At 50.5% G+C, this 25,236-nt stretch overlaps 1 protein-coding gene across 10 annotated transcripts in view; it reads right to left on the minus strand.

Annotated features, from left to right (window-relative positions):
• LOC310898771 (uncharacterized protein) overlaps positions 1-24,054 on the minus strand; it is a 25,677-nt gene extending 1,623 nt beyond the window's left edge. Inside the window, exons 1-27 of one of the 10 annotated variants that reach the window (XR_014583679.1) lie at positions 23,540-24,054; positions 23,406-23,456; positions 23,217-23,276; positions 23,067-23,114; positions 22,679-22,770; positions 21,491-22,056; positions 21,296-21,350; positions 20,844-20,944; positions 19,516-19,626; positions 19,345-19,397; positions 18,837-18,973; positions 18,582-18,703; positions 18,374-18,466; positions 18,161-18,214; positions 16,542-18,060; positions 7,675-7,811; positions 7,420-7,541; positions 7,212-7,304; positions 6,999-7,052; positions 5,562-6,898; positions 5,204-5,433; positions 5,073-5,129; positions 4,895-4,988; positions 4,631-4,718; positions 2,833-3,032; positions 247-381; positions 106-164 (exon numbers count right to left, since the gene is read on the minus strand). Coding sequence is in view for 1 of the 10 variants with exons in the window: in XM_083834225.1 (XP_083690351.1) it covers positions 2,121-2,163; positions 2,275-2,334; positions 2,455-2,513; positions 2,676-2,724 (211 nt within the window). In the remaining 9 variants the exon portion in view is untranslated. The other 9 variants (XM_083834225.1, XR_014583680.1, XR_014583681.1 and 6 more) reach the window with 9 other exon arrangements.
• Positions 24,055-25,236: the final 1,182 nt, after the last annotated feature.

Raw genomic sequence — 25,236 nt, forward strand, 5'->3', positions numbered from 1 at the left:
ACAGTCAGAAGACAAACATTCAGCTGACAGCATTAGCACCCATCCCTCAACAACAGAAGTCACCCCATATTTAATGTTTTCGTTTCAAAACAGCAGTCCACTTGCCTCTGTACCTGCAAGGTAGATCCAAGCTCGAAAGGAACGGCCACCATCACCCATGCCACCTGGGAACACAGAAGGACAAAATGACCACTGTGCTTGCAAGCGACCACCTGCACATTACTCCTCTGTCCCAAACAGCCTCACCTCAGACCCTCAGAGGGAAACACCTGAATGTCTTCCCTTCGCTTCAGATAAGGGATCACCAGGCTGATAAAACTCCCACCTTCCCTCACTGCTCCGTGACACGGGGATTTCCCTGTCCAAGACTGCACGAAGCCCCTGCAGAGACAAGAGAAAAGCACACCCTGAGGCACCTCACAGCCACAGCGTACCTGCTGCAATACCTCTCTCTTCCCAGCTCCTTTACTTCAGCTGCTCACCAGCTCGAACTGAGATTCTTCGCTCACAGCGCGCGGCAAACTCTGCCCGGGCCACACAACACACACTGCACAAGCTACGTTGTTTAAGACACACAAGCTGGAACGTTCCTGCCCAACAATCAGTGGCATCGCACAGGAAGGATGCCGCACGCTCCTAGAAACCAAACCTACCAGTCCTGAACAGCTCCCCTGCCAGACAATTCCCCACCTCCTCCTGCCAACCACGCTCAGCGCACACACTATTTGGCTCTCAAAAGAGAAAAAAAAAGTAATACCATACACACACAAAAAAAACAACTGAGCTCCACAAATGCCAAAAAGCCATGCACACACAGCAGCCCCAGCAGGGCTAATCACAGACTTACCCTTTACAGATGAAAAAGGTAACTCTGATACGACCCTGCTCAGTCTCTTGGTAGTACTGCGCCTACGTGGTCAAGCCTCTTGTAGTGTGTAATCAAGCTCTTTTTAGTCCTCTGGAGAGTTACACAAGTGGCTTCATACGTCTAGAGATTCAAATATAACCCAAAAACACAAGTGGATCCCACCATCCCAAAAACAAGTGAGCCAGCAACCTCTGCTAAATATCCCTCTAGTAAGTGATTTCCAAGCACTTAAAATCTAGAAATCCATAGACTCCAACCTGCCCAAAGAACCCTGCAACTGACTGAAGGAAAAACAAAGCACTTACCCCAAAGAGCAGCCCAGGCACAATGAACTCCCTAATGGCATACCTGGGGCTCATATACCATTTGGCCCCGCCCAGCACCCAAACCCAATCACCTGGGAAAGGGGAGGTGGCAAGCACAAGAAAGTAGAAAGAGCACAATAAGCACAGCAGCTGTGGGTTTTTTTTTTGTTTTGGGGTTTGTTTTTTTTTTTCTTTTTTTTAAATCTGGTTTAGCTCAACAGCATGCAGACTGCAGACAAGAGAACTGGGGTGATTCTAGAAGCAACAATACCCATGCTTTTGCTGCAGCTTTGAATATTGAAAAGACAATATGACCAAGCAAGTAACTGAAATTTTTTCACCTAGAATTAGCTCAAACCTTTATTTATACAGAAAGAAAAATCTGGGAGCATAACAGATTACATGCAAAAAAAAAATCAATTCCATGTAATAACATCACTTGCAGGAAAAATCACGTACTTGAGTAGGCTATCTGAAAACCAAAAGGCTATGCTGATGGGTCAAAACACACTACAGGACAATGGAGCCTGGCCCTCTGCTGCACCAACTTAAAACTCATCCCTACACTCACCAAGGTGCAACCCCAACCCAAACACAGACACACTATTTCAGCCTCAACACAGTTTTGGAAACTGCTGGAAAGCAGGCTTCATCCTCAGCGAGGCGTGCTCAGGCTCCACGGCATGGGGCTTCAGGCACCGCTTCACCTACTGAAGACGACCACCATCATCAGGAGCTGCCACGCCAGACCACCTTTTTCCTCTGCAACACCTTTCTCAGGAACCAAACAGCATTCCAGTGACCTGCTTTGCTCCTATTCCAAAGACTATCACAGCCCACCTTGCCTGTGGCACCTGATAAGCAGAACAGAAAGCAACCACAGCAATAAAAGCCACTGCACCCTCAGGACAGTTACTCTCATCCCCTCCTTTACCTCAGCCGCTTACCTACCCCACGTGGCAGATGCTTCCACCCGTTCTCTGAAGCCACCTAGAGCACCTCCAAAAGAGAAACTGGAATTTTACTCTATTGGATGTAGTTAAAAAAACTGCAGCGACAGCCGCACCCCAAAAATAACACCTACCTCTGTTCATCACTCACCAGAGTCACTCCAGAGGTAGCTCGGGTCGTGACGTCCTGTACTGCACACTGCGTTTCAGCCTGAACAAAGGAAAACACAGTCAGACGATAAAATTCAGCTGACAGCATTAGCACCCATCCCTCAACAACAGAAGTCACCCCATATTTAATGTTTTCGTTTCAAAACAGCAGTCCACTTGCCTCTGTACCTGCAAGGTAGATCCAAGCTCGAAAGGAACGGCCACCATCACCCATGCCACCTGGGAACACAGAAGGACAAAATGACCACTGTGCTTGCAAGCGACCACCTGCCACATTACTCCTCTGTCCCAAACAGCCTCACCTCAGACCCTCAGAGGGAAACACCTGAATGTCTTCCCTTCGCTTCAGATAAGGGATCACCAGGCTGATAGAACTCCCACCTTCCCTCACTGCTCCGTGACACGGGGATTTCCCTGTCCAAGACTTCATGAAGCCCCTGCAGAGACGAGAGAAAAGCACACCCTGAGGCACCTCACAGCCACAGCGTACCTGCTGCAATACCTCTCTCTTCCCAACTCCTTTACTTCAGCTCCTCACCAGCTCTGAGATTCTTCGCTTCAGTTTCCCCATTGACTGGGTAATCCAGGTTCACAATCTATCCGGTACTTCACTGAAAATACACAGCTGCTGGCCTGTTACAAGTCAATTTTCTTTTTTCCTTGACTGTTTTCCTCTTTGAGGTGGTAATGTTTCTTACACCGTGATTTCCACCCAATTGCTCTAAGGATTCTGGTTGTCTGCATTTCACAAGGTCGTCTGTTAAGCTTTCTTATCACTGCAAGCATATCTCAATACCACCTTCCTTCCCTCTAAACAATGTAACTCTGTGCAAAAACATTTTTATTCCCACAACCTTGATCCCCTTACCCTAAAATCCTTATTCCCTTTAACCCTAACAACTCTAACCACAACCCTAACCCTTCATATCAACCCCCCGACGCTAATGACACTGACTAATGATCCAAACCCCAAACTGCCCCCAACCCCAGGCAACCCACAAAGAAACTGACACAAAGCTGAAAACTACAAAAAAAGGCAAAACCCTGGATACAGACCCCGAATCACAAACACGCGACCAAAATGCTACAGAAAAGCCCCAGATGCAGGCCCCAAGCACTACAGCTAGGCCCCAGAAGCTCAAGACACATCCCAAAGCCAAAATGCAAGCCCCAAACGCTACAGAAAAGCCCCCAAACACCAGACGCAGGCTGCAGAAGTCTACAAGCGGGCCACAACCCACCCCCAGACACAGGCCCCAAAGGTGTACAAACAACTCCCCACCCTCCCCAGAGGCACGCCCCAAAGGTGTACAAACAGCCCCAACCCCCCAAGACCCAGACCCCTACAGCGTAGAAGCAGCTCCCAAACCCACCCCCAAGGCACATGCCCCAACCCCCCCCCCAAGGCAGGCACTAACAGTGTACAAGCAGCTCCCACCCCTACCAGACGCAGGCCCCAAAGGTGTACAAGCAGGCCCCTACAGTATACAAGCAGCTCACAACCACCCCCCAAAAGGCAGGCCCCAACCCCCTCCAGATGCAAGCCCGAAAGGTGTACAACCAGCTCCAACCTGCCCCCCCCAAGACGCAGGCCCCAACCACACCCAGATGCAGACCCCAACTGTCCACAAGCAGCTCCCAACCCGCCCCCCATGAACTGGACCCCACCCCACCCCGATGCAGGCCCCAGGCCCCAACCCCAGCCCCCACACCCCAGACTCAGGCCCCAAAGGTGTACAAGCAGGCCCCTACAGTATACAAGCAGCTCCCAACCCCCCCCCCCCAACGCAGGCTCCTATACTGTACAACCAGCTCTGAACCCCCCCACTCCCCAGACGCAGGCACCAAGCCCCCACAGATGCAGGCCCCAAGGGTGTGAAAGCAGCTCCCAACCAGCGCCCCCCCCCAGAGGCAGGCCCCAAAGCCCCATAGAGGGAAGTCCCTGTAGTGCACAAGCAGCTCCCAACCCCCCCCAGATGCAAGTCCCAAAGGCGTACAAGCAGCTCCCAACCCCCCCCAGACGCAAGTCCCTGCAGTGTACAAGCAGTTCCCAACCCCCCCCAGATGCAAGTCCCTGCAGTGTACAAGCAACTCCCAACCCCCACAGATACAGATCCCTACACTGTAGGAGCAGCTTCCAACCCCCCCAGATGCAGGCCCTGACACCCCCCCCAAAACACAGTCCCAAAGGTGTACAAGCAGCTCCACACACCCCCAAGACACAGGCCCCAAAAGCCTAAATATATGCCAAGAAAGTACTAATGCAGGTACCAAATGCTACAGACAGGCCCAAAAGCACAGGCACACGCCCCAGATGCTCGAGGCCGAGACGTAACTTGGCTTTCTGAATTACTGGAAAGCGGCTTTCCTTCTCAGCGAGGTGTGCGCAGGCTAGACAGGATGGGGCTTCAGGCACCTCTTCACCTGTGGAAACACACTGCCATCAGGCACTGCCATGCCAGACAAGCTTTTTCGGTTAAAACACCCTTCTCAGATGCCCCGCGGCATTCCAGTGACCTGCTTTGCTCCGATTCTAAAGACTAGTGTCACAGCCCACCTTGCCTGTGGCACCTGACCAACAGAAGAGAAAGCAACCATACCGTTTGGAAACCGTCACTGCACGTGCCGCTCCTTGATGCTCTGTAACCTCTTCTCAAATCCACAGCCACTTCTGTGTAGAGCCTGCCAGGGCACCTGCAAAGCAAGATGGATACCCTTCACAGTCACCTTGCGCAACTTGGCCATTCTGCTCCACTGCTCCACTCACGACCAGCCTGCCCTTCTCGTGCTGCTCTTCAGAGCGCAGCTTGGCCCCTCTGAGTCTGTGCGAGGCACCTGCGAAAGAAAAAGAAAAGCATAGGCCGCGGCAGCATCCAAAGCCGCAGCACAGCTAGGACAGGTACTCTCACCTGCTCCCTTACTCTGCCCCCTCGCCTGCCCTCGAGGCAGATGCTTCCATCTGCTCTCTTAAGCCAGCTACAACACCTCTGGAATATAAACAGGACTTTAACTGTATTTTGTGTAGTTAAGTAACTGCAGTGACAACCGCACCCCTAAAATAACTGCTGCATCTGTTCATCGCTCACCTTGCCAAAACCAGCTCTGGTCGTGAAGTCCCAGGTTGTACGCTGTGTTTCAGCTTTAACAAATGAAAACAGTCAGAAGATAATCATTCAGATGCCAGCATTAGCACCCATCCCTCAACCACACAAGGGACCCCATGGCTAATTTTATCATTTCAAAACAGCAGCCCCCTTGCCTCAGCACCTGGAAAGTAGATCAAGCCAGTCACCGGGTTGCCTACCGAGTCCTTGACAGTTCCAAAAGGAGCTCTTTCCTGTGACCGGTTCCTCCTAAGGTTTACCCCTCTACTGGGGAGGGGAACGAAATACAAACAAAAAATCAAAACCCCATATCTGCGAGCTTTCAAGATTCAATGACAGACCTCTCCTCTAGCACTACTCAAGCACTATGCAAACAGCTGCTCCCAAGCAGCTCAGGTCTCCCCCTCCACATTTGCCAGACACCACAGAGATGACTCTGTGCCAGCTGCCCTTCAGTACGTGCCCAGAGGCAGACCGGATGTCTTTGCCAAAACAGTCCGGACAATGTATTAGTACACCGCCACGTTAGCTACCATCACTAACTGCCAGGCAGGACAGCTCCAGGCCAAACACACACACACAGGCACGCTACAAACATTACGAACAAAACACAGAACACAAGGCACAAAAAAAAATGACTCCCAGAGGGAAGCCCTACAGCAAGTCAGAACAGGTGCTCTGCAGCAGGAGAGATTCAGCAAGGAGAGATTCAAATGTCACGACATGCGACTGGAAGCAACTGCCAGAACTGGGATGATGGAGGCATAAAAAGCCTGCCTTCAAGGCAAGAGACCAGAAGGATGGGGAGTGCAAACCCTGGAAGAAAAATGCTTCGGAAATGAACTCCCAAGACAGAGCTCCTGATGAAGCCCACATGACTTCCGCAACAGCGAGGAGGGAAGCAGATGCCATCTGAAACCGAATATGATGCACAAGACCTGAAACACATCGGCGCTTTAAGCTGCGTCTGCAATACAAGAAGTGCTCGGATCAGACCCATGATGACAAAACAAGCATTTAGGACCTTTGGTACGGCTAACAAGTTGCCTTTCTAGTCTGTCCAGTGCAAAAAGCAATGAGGATATCAAGACCTGAGGAGCACGTAACATATGATGATCGCATCAAGAAACATTTGACACAAAGACCCGAGGAGTGCATGACACAGAACACACACTGCAGAAGCAGCGCTACAAGACAAATAAACAGATGGGAACTGTCCTGCCTGGCACATACTCTCACACTACAAAATACCCCCTGCTCCTTCTATTAGCCTGGTGACCCAGCCTCAAGCAGCCTGAACCACCCTCACGGTGGCACCAAGTATATTCAGCCGGCTGGCTCCATGCTGCTCCGGCTCCCAGCTCCCATCAGCCACACCACATATGCAAATACCAGGTGCCCCTCAACTTAGCTCTCAGATTGCTGGATGGTAAATTCCCTCCACCTCAAGAAATGCACAGACACTGAGACATCTTAGTCCATGGCCAGGCTCATCATCATCTGCAAAAACAGCGTACCAGCATTCACTAGCACACCGGCCCTGATGCCCACCTCCTCCGCAATACTGACTACCACTGAAGCAACATACGGTTGTGCTCACCCGTTCCTGTCTGAGTCCAAGCTCCAACAGTACAGCCAGTATCACCCACACCACCTGGGAAAACAAAGGGATAAAATGATCGTTGTGTTCTCAAGTAATCACCCACCACGCTGCTCCTCTATCCCACCCAGCCTCACCTCAGACCCTCAGCAGATTCTGAGGAAGGCCTGCTGCAGCACCTGCTAAACCAGGGGAAACACTTCAAGGACTTGCCTTAGGGGGACCTTGCTTAGGGACACTGACTGGGCTGACGACCCTCTCGCCTTTCCTCAGCACTCCACAAAGTGGGGATTCACCTCTCCAAGGCTGCAGGAAGCACCCACAAAAGAAAAAAAAAAGGCAGATCCTCAGGCACCTCACAGGCACAGCCTACCTGCTGCAATACCTCTCTTTCACTAGCTCTTTTTCTTCAGCTGCTCACATGCTCCAACTCGGCCGGGCCGGCACCACAGACTGGTGGTGCTTTCCACACTGCTGGAAAGCAGGCTTTATCCTCAAGGCACGTGCAGGCTACATGAGATGGGGCTCCAGGCACCTCTTCACCTGTGGAAACACACTGCCATCAGACACCGCCATGCCAGACAAACTTTTCCTGTTAAAACACCCTTCTCAGATGCCCTGCGGCATTCCAGTGACCTGCTTTGCTCCCATTCTAAAGACTGATGTCACAGCCCACCTTGCCTGTGGCACCTGATCAACAGAAGAGAAAGCAACCGCAGCGCTTGGAAACCATCCCTGCACGTGCTGCTCCTTGTCACTCTCCGGCCTCATCTCAAATCCTCAGCCACTTCTGTGAAGAGCCTGCCATGGCACCTGCAAAGCAAGACAGAGACCTTTCATAGTCACCTCGTGCTACTTGGCCATTCCGCTCCAACCCAGCTCATGACCAGCCCCCCTACTTAAGCAGCTCTTCAGAATGCAGTTTGCTCCTTTGAGCCTGTGCGAGACACCAGTGAAAGAGGAAGAAAAGCATAGGCCGCGGCAGCATCCAAAGCCGCAGCACAGCTAGGACAGTTACTCTCATCTGCTGCCTTACCTCTACCCGCTTACCTACCCCGAGGCAGATGCTTCCATCTACCCTCTTAAGCTAGCTACAACACCTCTAAAACAGAAAAGAGGGGTCACTTAGAGTGACAGTGAGAACCGCAACCCAACTATAAGTGCTCCGTCTGTTCATCGCTCACCTTGCCAAAAGCAGCTCTGGGTGTGACGTCCCAGGTTGTACGCTGTGTTTCAGCTTTAACAAACGAAAACATAGAAGGTAATCATTCAGCTGCCAGCATTAGCACCCATCCCTCAACAACACAAGGGACCCCATGTCTAGTTTTATCATTTCAAAACAGCAGACAACTTGCCTCGGCACCTCAGAAGTAGATCAAGACAGTCACCGAGCTGCCGAACGAGAGCTTGACAGCTCCAGAAGGAGCTCTTTCCTTTGACCGGTTGCTCCTAAGGTTTATCTAGGACTGGAGAAAAATAAAAACACTCCACATCTGCGAGCTTTCAAGATTCAATGACAGACCTCTCCTCTAGCACTATTCAAGCACTATGCAAACAGCTGCTCGCAAGCAGCTCAAGTCTCCCCCTCCACATTTGCCAAACACCACAGAGATGACTCTGTGCCAGCTGCCCTTCAGTACGTGCCCAGAGGCAGACCGGATGTCTTTGCCAAAACAGTCCGGACAATGTATTAGTACACCGCCACGTTAGCTACCATCACTAACTGCCAGGCAGGACAGCTCCAGGCCAAACACACACACAGGCATGCTACAAACGTTACGAACAAAACACAGAACACAAGGCGCAAAAAAAGGACTCCCAGAGGGAAGCCCTACAGCGACAGCAAGTCAGAACAGGTGCTCTGCAGCAGACCCAAGGAGAGACTCAAATGTCACGACATGCGACTGGAAGCAACTGCCAGAACTGGGATGATGGAGGCATAAAAAGCCTGCCTTCAAGGCAAGAGACCAGAAGGATGGGGAGTGCAAACCCCGGAAGAAAAATGCTTCGGAAATGAACTCCCAAGACAGAGCTCCTGATGAAGCCCACATGACTTCCGCAACAGCGAGGATGGAAACAGATGCCATCTGAAACCGAATATGATGCACAAGACCTGAAACACATCTGCGCTTGAAGCTGCGACTGCAAGTCAAGAAGTGCTCAGATCAGCCCTACGATGATGAAACAAGCATTTAGGACCTTTGGTGTGGCTAACAAGTTGCCCATCTAATCCGTCCAGTGGAAAAAGGCAATGAGGATATCAAGATTTGAGGAGCGCGTAACATATGATAATCGCATCAAGAAACATTTGATACAAAAAAATTACACGCACAGAAGAAATGATCTCTTTAGGCTCCCACTGCAAGATAAGAAATGCTCAGCTTCCGTTTGAGCATCAGCATTATTCCAGTGAGGTCAAGTGTTCGACACCCTCAGGAAGGCTTCCCCAGGGCCTGCCAAGCACCAGGAGCAACAGCACAGCACAGACAACACAGAACACAGACACCAAGCTGGAACTGCCCTGCCTGGCACGTGCTCAAGCCCTACCTGACAGAATCCCACGCCCCCACACACTGTCTGACCGTGATCAATCCTAAAAGGCCCCATCCACAGCAATGACTTAAAAGCACAGACCCTCACCCTATGTGTGCATTCAAAACCCAAAAGCAAACATAGCACTTGCCCCGCAACTTAGCTTGGGAATGATGGGAGGCAGGTTCCATCCTCATCAAGGAACACGAAGGCTAGCCAGGACATTGCTTCCGGCACGAGGCTCCTCTTCACCTGCAGAAATAAAGTGCCATCGGGCACTGGCACACCAGCCAAACGTCTTCTAGTGAAACACCCACCTCAAAAACAAAACAGTAGTCCGCTGACCTGCTCTGCTACTGAAGTCAGATAGACCAACTCCAGACAACTGCCCGCCTTCCCCTGCCAACCACCCCCAAACACACAGTATTTGCCCCTGGACTTAATTCTCAGGGGTCACAATCCATCCTCAAGGTGGACCACAGAAGCCAACTAGGATGTCCCCACTATCTTCTTCGTCCCCGGAAAAGAGGAGTCACCCAGAGGTGGGACCAATAGACTACCAAACCAAAACCAATGCCCTTTTCCCAACTTTTCTCCACTCACCTTCCCGATCCAGGCTTAGCGCTTCCATTTACTGTGCTGAGCCAAGGTCACGTAGCTTAGACCAAGGAGAAAGAACAAACAAACGTGAAAATCCACAAAACAGTCTATACCCACTCCTCTTCTTTCCTCCCCTACCCCAACAGCCAAGAAGCCCCAGACCCACGTTCCCCAACCCAGTACCACCGCTTCGCTCACCTAACATCCCAAGGAGATGCATCACGCTCCCAGCTCCTCTTGTGCTCAGAGCATCTCCAGCATTTCAGGAACTGGAACCGCTGACGCCTGGCGCGCCTCAGGAACGTGGCAGGAGATGTACTCTGCTGTCGCAAGGTGCTTCCAAAGCCTGCATAACAGGCAAAGCAGACTAACACAATCCACTGACCAACGCAGGGCCCACACTGCCGTCCACTCACCCTCGTGCCTCATTCAAGTGTCCGTGCCCATGCCCTGGGCTACAAGAAACAAAAAGAGGAGGTCATATCCGTGATGGACACGCAAACAGTACTGCTCCTTGCAGAGGACTCAAACACAGAGACGAGAGCCAGAAAAAAAAAAAACACACCCTCAGGTCCACAAATACCAAAAGGCCATGAATGCACAGCAGCCCCAACAGGGGTAATCACAGACTTATCCTTTACAGATGAGAACGGTGACCCTGCTCAGTCTCTCCGTAATACTGCACTTATGCGGTCAAGCCCCTTCTGATGCGTACTGAAGCTCCTTGTGAAGCCTCTGGACAGTTATGCAAATGACTTGATATACCTAGAGATTAAAAGATAACTGAAAAAAAAAGGAACCGTACCCCACCATTTCCCAAAAACAAGTTAGCCAGCAACACCTCCTAAGCACACCTCTATTACGTGAATTCCAAGCACTTAAAAACTAGAAGGCTGCAACGTCTAAAGACTCTACAGCCACACAAACCACAGGCAAAAGCTCCAAAAATAAAACAAACTATCCCTAACCCTGAAAAAGACTACCCCTTACACGCCTACTGCTGCTCTTTGCAGACACATGCTTACACAGGGAGCTTCGATGATACTTATCTCCTAAACCCTGCTCCATCACTTTGCCACCAAGGTTATAACTTTCATAATATTTGGCTTAAATCAGCAAAAATCATAACGGACCCAGAACCACAAAGCAAACACACAGAGTAACACTGCCATCCTATCCGTAAACACGCTATAACAATTACTCACCTGAAGAAGAGCTGCACGCAATACAGGCACCTATTACTAGATTGGTTTACTCTAACAGATCCTACCAGTTGTTACCTCACAAAGATGGGCGTACCGGTCTCTACTTGGAAACGCATCAGTCCATAGACTCTTAACCACCTAAAGAAACCTGCAACTCACTGAAGGAAAAACAAAGCACTTACCCCAAAGAGCAGCCCAGGCAGAATGAGCTCTCTGATGGGATGCCTGTGACTCAATGACCACCAGGCCCTCCCTGGAACCCAAAGCCAATCACCTGGGAAAGGGGAGGGGCAAAACACAAGAAAGTAGAAAGAGGAGAAGCAGCAGCTGTGGTTTATTTTTTTTTGTTTCAGCTTTGAATATTGAAAGCTTTTCTCCTCTACAACTCCTGTCTCAGGAACCAAACAGCATTCCAGTGACCTGCTTTGCTCCTATTCCAAAGACTATCACAGCCCACCACCTTGCCTGTGGCACCTGATAAGCAGAACAGAAAGCAACCACAGCAAGAAAAGCCACTGCACCCTCAGGACAGTTACTCTCATCCCCTCCTTTACCTCAGCCGCTTACCTACCCCACGTGGCAGATGCTTCCACCCGTTCTCTGAAGCCACCTAGAGCACCTCCAAAAGAGAAACTGGAATTTTACTCTATTGGATGTAGTTAAAAAAATTGCAGCGACAACCGCACCCCAAAAATAACACCTACCTCTGTTCATCACTCACCAGAGTCACTCCAGAGGTAGCTCGCGCCGTGACATCCTGTACTGCACACTGCGTTTCAGCCTGAACAAAGGAAAACACAGTCAGACGATAAAATTCAGCTGACAGCATTAGCACCCATCCCTCAACAACAGAAGTCACCCCATATTTAATGTTTTCGTTTCAAAACAGCAGTCCACTTGCCTCTGTACCTGCAAGTTAGATCCAAGCTCGAAAGGAACGGCCACCATCACCCATGCCACCTGGGAACACAGAAGGACAAAATGACCACTGTGCTTGCAAGCGACCACCTGCCACATTACTCCTCTGTCCCAAACAGCCTCACCTCAGACCCTCAGAGGGAAACACCTGAATGTCTTCCCTTCGCTTCAGATAAGGGATCACCAGGCTGATAAAACTCCCACCTTCCCTCACTGCTCCGTGACACGGGGATTTCCCTGTCCAAGACTTCATGAAGCCCCTGCAGAGACGAGAGAAAAGCACACCCTGAGGCACCTCACAGCCACAGCGTACCTGCTGCAATACCTCTCTCTTCCCAGCTCCTTTACTTCAGCTGCTCACCAGCTCGAGCTGAGATTCTTCGCTCACAGCGCCGCGGCAAACTCTGCCCGGGCCACACAACACACACTGCACAAGCTACGTTGTTTAAGACACACGAGCTGGAACCTTCCTGCCCAACAATCAGTGGCATCGCACAGGAAGGATGCCGCACGCTCCTAGAAACCAAACCTACCAGTCCTGAACAGCTCCCCTGCCAGACAATTCCCCACCTCCTCCTGCCAACCACGCTCAGTGCACACACTATTTGGCTCTCAAAAGAAAAAAAAAAAGTAATACCACACACACAAAAAAAAAACAACTGAGCTCCACAAATGCCAAAAAGCCATGCACACACAGCAGCCCCAGCAGGGCTAATCACAGACTTACCCTTTACAGATGAAAAAGGTAACTCTGATACGACCCTGCTCAGTCTCTTGGTAATACTGCGCCTACATGGTCAAGCCTCTTGCAGTGTGTAATCAAGCTCTTTTTAGTCCTCTGGAGAGTTACACAAGTGGCTTCATACGTCTAGAGATTCAAATATAACCCAAAAACACAAGTGGATCCCACCATCCCAAAAACAAGTGAGCCAGCAACCTCTGCTAAATATCCCTCTAGTAAGTGATTTCCAAGCACTTAAAATCTAGAAATCCATAGACTCCAACCTGCCCAAAGAACCCTGCAACTGACTGAAGGAAAGCAAAGCACTTACCCCAAAGAGCAGCCCAGGCACAATGAACTCCCTAATGGCATACCTGGGGCTCATATACCATTTGGCCCTGCCCAGCACCCAAACCCAATCACCTGGGAAAGGGGAGGGGCAAAGCACAAGAAAGTAGGAAGAGAGCAGGAGCAACAGCTGTGGTGGTTTGTTTCTTGTTTCTGTTTACTGTGTTGTTTTTTTTTTAAATCTGGTTTACCTCAATAGCATGCAGACTGCAGACAAGAGAACTGGGGTGTTTCTAGAAGCAACAATACCCATGCTTTTGCTGCAGCTTTGAATATTGAAAGGACAATACGACCAAGCAACTGAAATTTTTTCAGCTGGAATTAGCTCAAACCTTTCTTTACAAAGAAAGAAAAATCTGGGAGCATAACAGATCACACGCCAAAACAAAAAAAACCCAACAATTCCATGTAATAACATCACTCGCAGGAAAATTCACGTACTTGAGTAGGCTATCTGTAAACCAAAAGGCTATGCTGATGGGTCAAAACACACTACAGGACAATGGAGCCTGGCCCTCTGCTGTACCAACTTAAAACTCATCCCTACACTCACCAAGGTGCAACCCCAGCCCAAACACAGACACACCATTTCAGCCTCAACACAGTTTTGGGAACTGCTGGAAAGCAGGCTTCATCCTCAGCGAGGCGTGCTCAGGCTCCACGGCATGGGGCTTCAGGCACCGCTTCACCTACTGAAGACGACCACCATCATCAGGAGCTGCCACGCCAGACCACCTTTTTCCTCTGCAACACCTTTCTCAGGAACCAAACAGCATTCCAGTGACCTCCTTTGCTCCTATTCTAAAGACTATCACAGCCCACCTTGCCTGTGGCACCTGATAAGCAGAACAGAAAGCAACCACAGCAAGAAAAGCCACTGCACCCTCAGGTCAGTTACTCTCATCCCCTCCTTTACCTCAGCCCCTTACCTACCCCACGTGGCAGATACTTCCACCCGTTCTCTGAAGCCACCTAGAGCACCTCTAAAAGAGAAACTGGAATTTTACTCTATTGGATGTAGTTAAAAAAACTGCAGCGACAACCAGCCAGCGACAACTGCAGCGACAAACAGCCTCACCTCAGACCCTCAGAGGGAAACACCTGAACATCTTTTCCCCTGTGGTGGTTTTACAGGGGTAGGCGACCGAGCTCCACCAAAACCGCTCTCTCCCTCTCCCTCCTCAAAGAAGGACAGGGAGAAAATACAAGGAAAAAGGGCTCAAGGGTTGAGATAAGGATGAGGAGATTACACAGTAAATATCGTGATAAGCAAAACACACTCAGCATAGAAAGACAGAAAGATTTATTGCTTATTACTACGCAATGTAGAGAAGCGAGAAACAAACGAAAGCAACCAAAAGCACCTTCCCCCCCAGCCACCCTCTTCCACCTTCTCCCCCCCAGCGGTGCAGGTGATCGATGTTTATGGTCAGTCTATAGCGCTTCTTTGCCGCCACTCCTCCTCGGACACCCTCATCCCCTGTGCTGTGGGGTTCCTCCCACAGGATGCAGTCCTTGGTCAACTGATCTGGCATGGCCTTCCCACAGGCAGCAGCTCTTCCAGAACTGTTCCAGATGTAGGTCCATACCACGGGGTCCATCCCTCAGGAGCAAACTGCTCCAACCTGGGTCCCCCACGGGCAGCAGCTCCTGCCAGCTCACCTGCTCCTGCGTGGTCTCCTCTCCACGGTCTACAGGTCCGGCCCAGAATCTGCTCCGGCAAGGGTCTTCCACAGGCCGCAGCCTCCATCAGTGCAGGTCTACCTGCTCCACCGTGGCCTCCTCCACCAGCTGCAGCATGGAACCCTGCTCCACCGTGGTACTCCGTGGGCTGCAGGGGGACAGCCTGCTTCACCATGGTCCTCGCCACAGGCCGCAGGGGACTTCTGCTCCGGCACCAGGAGTACCTCTCCCCCTCCTTCTTCACTGACCTTGGCGCCTGCAAGGCTGTTCCTCACTCCTCTTGCTCTCCCAGCTGCTGCATGGCACAGCGTCTTTGTTTTTTTTTTTTTTTTTTCCTGTCTTAAATATGCTCTCACAGACGCGCAAACAACATCACTTATTGGCTCGGCTCAGCAGCGGGGCCATTACCTAACATGGGGCAGCTTCTAGATTCTTCGCACAGAAGCCACCCCTAGAGCCCCCTGCTACCAAAACCTTGCCACATAAACCCACTACGTCCCTTCACTTTGGTTAAGGGACGACCAGGCTGACAACACGCTCACCTTCCCTCACTGCTCCGTGACACGGGGATTTCCCTGTCCAAGACTGCACCAAGCACCTGCAGGGACGAGAGAAAAGCACCCCCTGAGGCACCTCACAGCCACAGCGTACCTGCTGCAATACCTCTCTTCCCAGTTGCTTTACTTCAGCTGCTCGTTAGCTCCATCTAAGATAAATGTGCCCTGTGCTACAGACAGGCCCAAAAGCACAGGCACACGCCCCAGATGCTCGAGGCCGAGACGTAACTTGGCTTTCTGAATTACTGGAAAGCGGCTTTCCTTCTCAGCGAGGTGTGCGCAGGCTAGACAGGATGGGGCTTCAGGCACCTCTTCACCTGTGGAAACACACTGCCATCAGGCACTGCCATGCCAGACAAGCTTTTTCGGTTAAAACACCCTTCTCAGATGCCCCGCGGCATTCCAGTGACCTGCTTTGCTCCGATTCTAAAGACTGATGTCACAGCCCACCTTGCCTGTGGCACCTGACCAACAGAAGAGAAAGCAACCATACCGTTTGGAAACCGTCACTGCACGTGCCGCTCCTTGATGCTCTGTAACCTCTTCTCAAATCCACAGCCACTTCTGCGTAGAGCCTGCCAGGGCACCTGCAAAGCAAGATGGATACCCTTCACAGTCACCTTGCGCAACTTGGCCATTCTGCTCCACTGCTCCACTCACGACCAGCCTGCCCTTCTCGTGCTGCTCTTCAGAGCGCAGCTTGGCCCCTCTGAGTCTGTGCGAGGCACCTGCGAAAGAAAAAGAAAAGCATAGGCCGCGGCAGCATCCAAAGCCGCAGCACAGCTAGGACAGGTACTCTCACCTGCTCCCTTACTCTGCCCCCTCACCTGCCCTCGAGGCAGATGCTTCCATCTGCTCTCTTAAGCCAGCTACAACACCTCTGGAATATAAACAGGACTTTAACTGTATTTTGTGTAGTTAAGTAACTGCAGTGACAACCGCACCCCTAAAATAACTGCTACATCTGTTCATCGCTCACCTTGCCAAAACCAGCTCTGGTCGTGAAGTCCCAGGTTGTACGCTGTGTTTCAGCTTTAACAAATGAAAACAGTCAGAAAATGATCATTCAGATGCCAGCATTAGCACCCATCCCTCAACCACACAAGGGACCCCATGGCTAATTTTATCATTTCAAAACAGCAGCCCCCTTGCCTCAGCACCTGGAAAGTAGATCAAGCCAGTCACCGGGTTGCCTACCGAGTCCTTGACAGTTCCAAAAGGAGCTCTTTCCTGTGACCGGTTCCTCCTAAGGTTTACCCCTCTACTGGGGAGGGGAACGAAATACAAACAAAAAATCAAAACCCCATATCTGCGAGCTTTCAAGATTCAATGACAGACCTCTCCTCTAGCACTACTCAAGCACTATGCAAACAGCTGCTCCCAAGCAGCTCAGGTCTCCCCCTCCACATTTGCCAAACACCACAGAGATGACTCTGTGCCAGCTGCCCTTCAGTACGTGCTCAGAGGCAGACCGGATGTCTTTGCCAAAACAGTCCGGACAATGTATTAGTACACCGCCACGTTAGCTACCATCACTAACTGCCAGGCAGGACAGCTCCAGGCCAAACACACACACACACAGGCACGCTACAAACCTTACGAACAAAACACAGAACACAAGGCACAAAAAAAAATGACTCCCAGAGGGAAGCCCTACAGCAAGTCAGAACAGGTGCTCTGCAGCAGGAGAGATTCAGCAAGGAGAGATTCAAATGTCACGACATGCGACTGGAAGCAACTGCCAGAACTGGGATGATGGAGGCATAAAAAGCCTGCCTTCAAGACAAGAGACCAGAAGGATGGGGAGTGCAAACCCCAGAAGAAATCTCTTAGGAAATGAATTCCCAAGCAAGAGCTCCTGATGCGACCCAGATGACTTCTGCAAGAGTGAGGATGGAAACAGATGCCATCTGAAGCCGAATATGATGCACAAGACCTGAAACACATCGGCGCTTTAAGCTGCGTCTGCAATACAAGAAGTGCTCGGATCAGACCCATGATGACAAAACAAGCATTTAGGACCTTTGGTACGGCTAACAAGTTGCCTTTCTAGTCTGTCCAGTGCAAAAAGCAATGAGGATATCAAGACCTGAGGAGCACGTAACATATGATGATCGCATCAAGAAACATTTGACACAAAGACCCGAGGAGTGCATGACACAGAACACACCCTGCAGAAGCAGCGCTACAAGACAAATAAACAGATGGGAACTGTCCTGCCTGGCACATACTCTCACACTACAAAATACCCCCTGCTCCTTCTATTAGCCTGGTGACCCAGCCTCAAGCAGCCTGAACCACCCTCACGGTGGCACCAAGTATATTCAGCCGGCTGGCTCCATGCTGCTCCGGCTCCCAGCTCCCATCAGCCACACCACATATGCAAATACCAGGTGCCCCTCAACTTAGCTCTCAGATTGCTGGATGGTAAATTCCCTCCACCTCAAGAAATGCACAGACACTGAGACATCTTAGTCCATGGCCAGGCTCATCATCATCTGCAAAAACAGCGTACCAGCATTCACTAGCACACCGGCCCTGATGCCCACCTCCTCCGCAATACTGACTACCACTGAAGCAACATACGGTTGTGCTCACCCGTTCCTGTCTGAGTCCAAGCTCCAACAGTACAGCCAGTATCACCCACACCACCTGGGAAAACAAAGGGATAAAATGATCGTTGTGTTCTCAAGTAATCACCCACCACGCTGCTCCTCTATCCCACCCAGCCTCACCTCAGACCCTCAGCAGAGTCTGAGGAAGGCCTGCTGCAGCACCTGCTAAACCAGGGGAAACACTTCAAGGACTTGCCTTAGGGGGACCTTGCTTAGGGACACTGACTGGGCTGACGACCCTCTCGCCTTTCCTCAGCACTCCACAAAGTGGGGATTCACCTCTCCAAGGCTGCAGGAAGCACCCACAAAAGAAAAAAAAAAGGCAGATCCTCAGGCACCTCACAGGCACAGCCTACCTGCTGCAATACCTCTCTTTCACTAGCTCTTTTTCTTCAGCTGCTCACATGCTCCAACTCGGCCGGGCCGGCACCACAGACTGGTGGTGCTTTCCACACTGCTGGAAAGCAGGCTTTATCCTCAAGGCACGTGCAGGCTACATGAGATGGGGCTCCAGGCACCTCTTCACCTGTGGAAACACACTGCCATCAGACACCGCCATGCCAGACAAACTTTTCCTGTTAAAACACCCTTCTCAGATGCCCTGCGGCATTCCAGTGACCTGCTTTGCTCCCATTCTAAAGACTGATGTCACAGCCCACCTTGCCTGTGGCACCTGATCAACAGAAGAGAAAGCAACCGCAGCGCTTGGAAACCATCCCTGCACGTGCTGCTCCTTGTCACTCTCCGGCCTCATCTCAAATCCTCAGCCACTTCTGTGAAGAGCCTGCCATGGCACCTGCAAAGCAAGACAGAGACCTTTCATAGTCACCTCGTGCTACTTGGCCATTCCGCTCCAACCCAGCTCATGACCAGCCCCCCTACTTAAGCAGCTCTTCAGAATGCAGTTTGCTCCTTTGAGCCTGTGCGAGACACCAGTGAAAGAGGAAGAAAAGCATAGGCCGCGGCAGCATCCAAAGCCGCAGCACAGCTAGGACAGTTACTCTCATCTGCTGCCTTACCTCTACCCGCTTACCTACCCCGAGGCAGATGCTTCCATCTACCCTCTTAAGCTAGCTACAACACCTCTAAAACAGAAAAGAGGGGTCACTTAGAGTGACAGTGAGAACCGCAACCCAACTATAAGTGCTCCGTCTGTTCATCGCTCACCTTGCCAAAAGCAGCTCTGGGTGTGACGTCCCAGGTTGTACGCTGTGTTTCAGCTTTAACAAACGAAAACATAGAAGGTAATCATTCAGCTGCCAGCATTAGCACCCATCCCTCAACAACACAAGGGACCCCATGTCTAGTTTTATCATTTCAAAACAGCAGACAACTTGCCTCGGCACCTCAGAAGTAGATCAAGACAGTCACCGAGCTGCCGAACGAGAGCTTGACAGCTCCAGAAGGAGCTCTTTCCTTTGACCGGTTGCTCCTAAGGTTTATCTAGGACTGGAGAAAAATAAAAACACTCCACATCTGCGAGCTTTCAAGATTCAATGACAGACCTCTCCTCTAGCACTATTCAAGCACTATGCAAACAGCTGCTCGCAAGCAGCTCAAGTCTCCCCCTCCACATTTGCCAAACACCACAGAGATGACTCTGTGCCAGCTGCCCTTCAGTACGTGCCCAGAGGCAGACCGGATGTCTTTGCCAAAACAGTCCGGACAATGTATTAGTACACCGCCACGTTAGCTACCATCACTAACTGCCAGGCAGGACAGCTCCAGGCCAAACACACACACAGGCATGCTACAAACGTTACGAACAAAACACAGAACACAAGGCGCAAAAAAAGGACTCCCAGAGGGAAGCCCTACAGCGACAGCAAGTCAGAACAGGTGCTCTGCAGCAGACCCAAGGAGAGACTCAAATGTCACGACATGCGACTGGAAGCAACTGCCAGAACTGGGATGATGGAGGCATAAAAAGCCTGCCTTCAAGGCAAGAGACCAGAAGGATGGGGAGTGCAAACCCCGGAAGAAAAATGCTTCGGAAATGAACTCCCAAGACAGAGCTCCTGATGAAGCCCACATGACTTCCGCAACAGCGAGGATGGAAACAGATGCCATCTGAAACCGAATATGATGCACAAGACCTGAAACACATCTGCGCTTGAAGCTGCGACTGCAAGTCAAGAAGTGCTCAGATCAGCCCTACGATGATGAAACAAGCATTTAGGACCTTTGGTGTGGCTAACAAGTTGCCCATCTAATCCGTCCAGTGGAAAAAGGCAATGAGGATATCAAGATTTGAGGAGCGCGTAACATATGATGATCGCATCAAGAAACATTTGATACAAAAAAATTACACGCACAGAAGAAATGATCTCTTTAGGCTCCCACTGCAAGATAAGAAATGCTCAGCTTCCAATTGAGCATCAGCATTATTCCAGTGAGGTCAAGTGTTCGACACCCTCAGGAAGGCTTCCCCAGGGCCTGCCAAGCACCAGGAGCAACAGCACAGCACAGACAACACAGAACACAGACACCAAGCTGGAACTGCCCTGCCTGGCACGTGCTCATGCCCTACCTGACAGAATCCCACGCCCCCACACACTGTCTGACCGTGATCAATCCTAAAAGGCCCCATCCACAGCAATGACTTAAAAGCACAGACCCTCGCCCTATGTGTGCATTCAAAACCCAAAAGCAAACATAGCACTTGCCCCGCAACTTAGCTTGGGAATGATGGGAGGCAGGTTCCATCCTCATCAAGGAACACGAAGGCTAGCCAGGACATTGCTTCCGGCACGAGGCTCCTCTTCACCTGCAGAAATAAAGTGCCATCGGGCACTGGCACACCAGCCAAACGTCTTCTAGTGAAACACCCACCTCAAAAACAAAACAGTAGTCCGCTGACCTGCTCTGCTACTGAAGTCAGATAGACCAACTCCAGACAACTGCCCGCCTTCCCCTGCCAACCACCCCCAAACACACAGTATTTGCCCCTGGACTTAATTCTCAGGGGTCACAATCCATCCTCAAGGTGGACCACAGAAGCCAACTAGGATGTCCCCACTATCTTCTTCGTCCCCGGAAAAGAGGAGTCACCCAGAGGTGGGACCAATAGACTACCAAACCAAAACCAATGCCCTTTTCCCAACTTTTCTCCACTCACCTTCCCGATCCAGGCTTAGCGCTTCCATTTACTGTGCTGAGCCAAGGTCACGTAGCTTAGACCAAGGAGAAAGAACAAACAAACGTGAAAATCCACAAAACAGTCTATACCCACTCCTCTTCTTTCCTCCCCTACCCCAACAGCCAAGAAGCCCCAGACCCACGTTCCCCAACCCAGTACCACCGCTTCGCTCACCTAACATCCCAAGGAGATGCATCACGCTCCCAGCTCCTCTTGTGCTCCGAGCATCTCCAGCATTTCAGGAACTGGAACCGCTGACGCCTGGCGCGCCTCAGGAACGTGGCAGGAGATGTACTCTGCTGTCGCAAGGTGCTTCCAAAGCCTGCATAACAGGCAAAGCAGACCAACACAATCCACTGACCAACGCAGGGCCCACACTGCCGTCCACTCACCCTCGTGCCTCATTCAAGTGTCCGTGCCCATGCCCTGGGCTACAAGAAACAAAAAGAGGAGGTCATATCCGTGATGGACACGTAAACAGTACAGCTCCTTGCAGAGGACTCAAACACAGAGACGAGAGCCAGAAAAAAAAAACCACATCCTCAGGTCCACAAATACCAAAAAGCCATGAATGCACAGCAGCCCCGACAGGGGTAATCACAGACTTATCCTTTACAGATGAGAACGGTGACCCTGCTCAGTCTCTCCGTAATACTGCACTTATGCGGTCAAGCCCCTTCTGATGCGTACTGAAGCTCCTTGTGAAGCCTCTGGACAGTTATGCAAATGACTTGATATACCTAGAGATTAAAAGATAACTGAAAAAAAAAGGAACCGTACCCCACCATTTCCCAAAAACAAGTTAGCCAGCAACACCTCCTAAGCACACCTCTATTACGTGAATTCCAAGCACTTAAAAACTAGAAGGCTGCAACGTCTAAACACTCTACAGCCACACAAACCACAGGCAAAAGCTCCAAAAATAAAACAAACTGTCCCTAACCCTGAAAAAGACTACCCCTTACACGCCTACTGCTGCTCTTTTCAGACACATGCTTACACAGGGAGCCTCGATGATACTTATCTCCTAAACCCTGCTCCATCACTTTGCCACCAAGGTTATAACTTTCATAATATTTGGCTTAAATCAGCAAAAATCATAAGGGACCCAGAACCACAAAGCAAACACACAAAGTAACACTGCCATCCTATCCGTAAACACGCTATAACAATTACTCACCTGAAGAAGAGCTGCATGCAATACAGGCACCTATTACTAGATTGGTTTACTCTAACAGATCCTACCAGTTGTTACCTCACAAAGATGGGCGTACCGGTCTCTACTTGGAAACGCATCAGTCCATAGACTCTTAACCACCTAAAGAAACCTGCAACTCACTGAAGGAAAGACAAAGCACTTACCCCAAAGAGCAGCCCAGGCAGAATGAGCTCTCTGATGGGATGCCTGTGACTCAATGACCACCAGGCCCTCCCTGGAACCCAAAGCCAATCACCTGGGAAAGGGGAGGGGCAAAACACAAGAAAGTAGAAAGAGGAGAAGCAGCAGCTGTGGTTTATTTTTTTTGCTTCAGCTTTGAATATTGAAAGCTTTTCTCCTCTACAACTCCTGTCTCAGGAACCAAACAGCATTCCAGTGACCTGCTTTGCTCCTATTCCAAAGACTATCACAGCCCACCACCTTGCCTGTGGCACCTGATAAGCAGAACAGAAAGCAACCACAGCAAGAAAAGCCACTGCACCCTCAGGACAGTTACCCTCATCCCCTCCTTTACCTCAGCCGCTTACCTACCCCACGTGGCAGATGCTTCCACCCGTTCTCTGAAGCCACCTAGAGCACCTCCAAAAGAGAAACTGGAATTTTACTCTATTGGATGTAGTTAAAAAAATTGCAGCGACAACCGCACCCCAAAAATAACACCTACCTCTGTTCATCACTCACCAGAGTCACTCCAGAGGTAGCTCGGGTTGTGACGTCCTGTACTGCACACTGCGTTTCAGCCTGAACAAAGGAAAACACAGTCAGAAGACAAACATTCAGCTGACAGCATTAGCACCCATCCCTCAACAACAGAAGTCACCCCATATTTAATGTTTTCGTTTCAAAACAGCAGTCTACTTGCCTCTGTACCTGCAAGTTAGATCCAAGCTCGAAAGGAACGGCCACCATCACCCATGCCACCTGGGAACACAGAAGGACAAAATGACCACTGTGCTTGCAAGCGACCACCTGCCACATTACTCCTCTGTCCCAAACAGCCTCACCTCAGACCCTCAGAGGGAAACACCTGAATGTCTTCCCTTCGCTTCAGATAAGGGATCACCAGGCTGATAAAACTCCCACCTTCCCTCACTGCTCCGTGACACGGGGATTTCCCTGTCCAAGACTTCATGAAGCCCCTGCAGAGACGAGAGAAAAGCACACCCTGAGGCACCTCACAGCCACAGCGTACCTGCTGCAATACCTCTCTCTTCCCAGCTCCTTTACTTCAGCTGCTCACCAGCTCGAGCTGAGATTCTTCGCTCACAGCGCCGCGGCAAACTCTGCCCGGGCCACACAACACACACTGCACAAGCTACGTTGTTTAAGACACACGAGCTGGAACCTTCCTGCCCAACAATCAGTGGCATCGCACAGGAAGGATGCCGCACGCTCCTAGAAACCAAACCTACCAGTCCTGAACAGCTCCCCTGCCAGACAATTCCCCACCTCCTCCTGCCAACCACGCTCAGCGCACACACTATTTGGCTCTCAAAAGAAAAAAAAAAAGTAATACCACACACACAAAAAAAAAACAACTGAGCTCCACAAATGCCAAAAAGCCATGCACACACAGCAGCCCCAGCAGGGCTAATCACAGACTTACCCTTTACAGATGAAAAAGGTAACTCTGATACGACCCTGCTCAGTCTCTTGGTAATACTGCGCCTACATGGTCAAGCCTCTTGCAGTGTGTAATCAAGCTCTTTTTAGTCCTCTGGAGAGTTACACAAGTGGCTTCATACGTCTAGAGATTCAAATATAACCCAAAAACACAAGTGGATCCCACCATCCCAAAAACAAGTGAGCCAGCAACCTCTGCTAAATATCCCTCTAGTAAGTGATTTCCAAGCACTTAAAATCTAGAAATCCATAGACTCCAACCTGCCCAAAGAACCCTGCAACTGACTGAAGGAAAGCAAAGCACTTACCCCAAAGAGCAGCCCAGGCACAATGAACTCCCTAATGGCATACCTGGGGCTCATATACCATTTGGCCCTGCCCAGCACCCAAACCCAATCACCTGGGAAAGGGGAGGGGCAAAGCACAAGAAAGTAGGAAGAGAGCAGGAGCAACAGCTGTGGTGGTTTGTTTCTTGTTTCTGTTTACTGTGTTGTTTTTTTTTTAAATCTGGTTTACCTCAATAGCATGCAGACTGCAGACAAGAGAACTGGGGTGATTCTAGAAGCAACAATACCCATGCTTTTGCTGCAGCTTTGAATATTGAAAGGACAATACGACCAAGCAACTGAATTTTTTTCAGCTGGAATTAGCTCAAACCTTTCTTTACAAAGAAAGAAAAATCTGGGAGCATAACAGATCACACGCCAAAACAACAAAAAAACCAACAATTCCATGTAATAACATCACTCGCAGGAAAAATCACGTACTTGAGTAGGCTATCTGTAAACCAAAAGGCTATGCTGATGGGTCAAAACACACTACAGGACAATGGAGCCTGGCCCTCTGCTGTACCAACTTAAAACTCATCCCTACACTCACCAAGGTGCAACCCCAGCCCAAACACAGACACACCATTTCAGCCTCAACACAGTTTTGGGAACTGCTGGAAAGCAGGCTTCATCCTCAGCGAGGCGTGCTCAGGCTCCACGGCATGGGGCTTCAGGCACCGCTTCACCTACTGAAGACGACCACCATCATCAGGAGCTGCCACGCCAGACCACCTTTTTCCTCTGCAACA

This window comes from Anser anser, assembly GCF_964211835.1.
Source record: "Anser anser genome assembly, chromosome: 4".
In the NCBI taxonomy this organism is placed as follows: Eukaryota; Metazoa; Chordata; class Aves; order Anseriformes; family Anatidae; genus Anser; species Anser anser.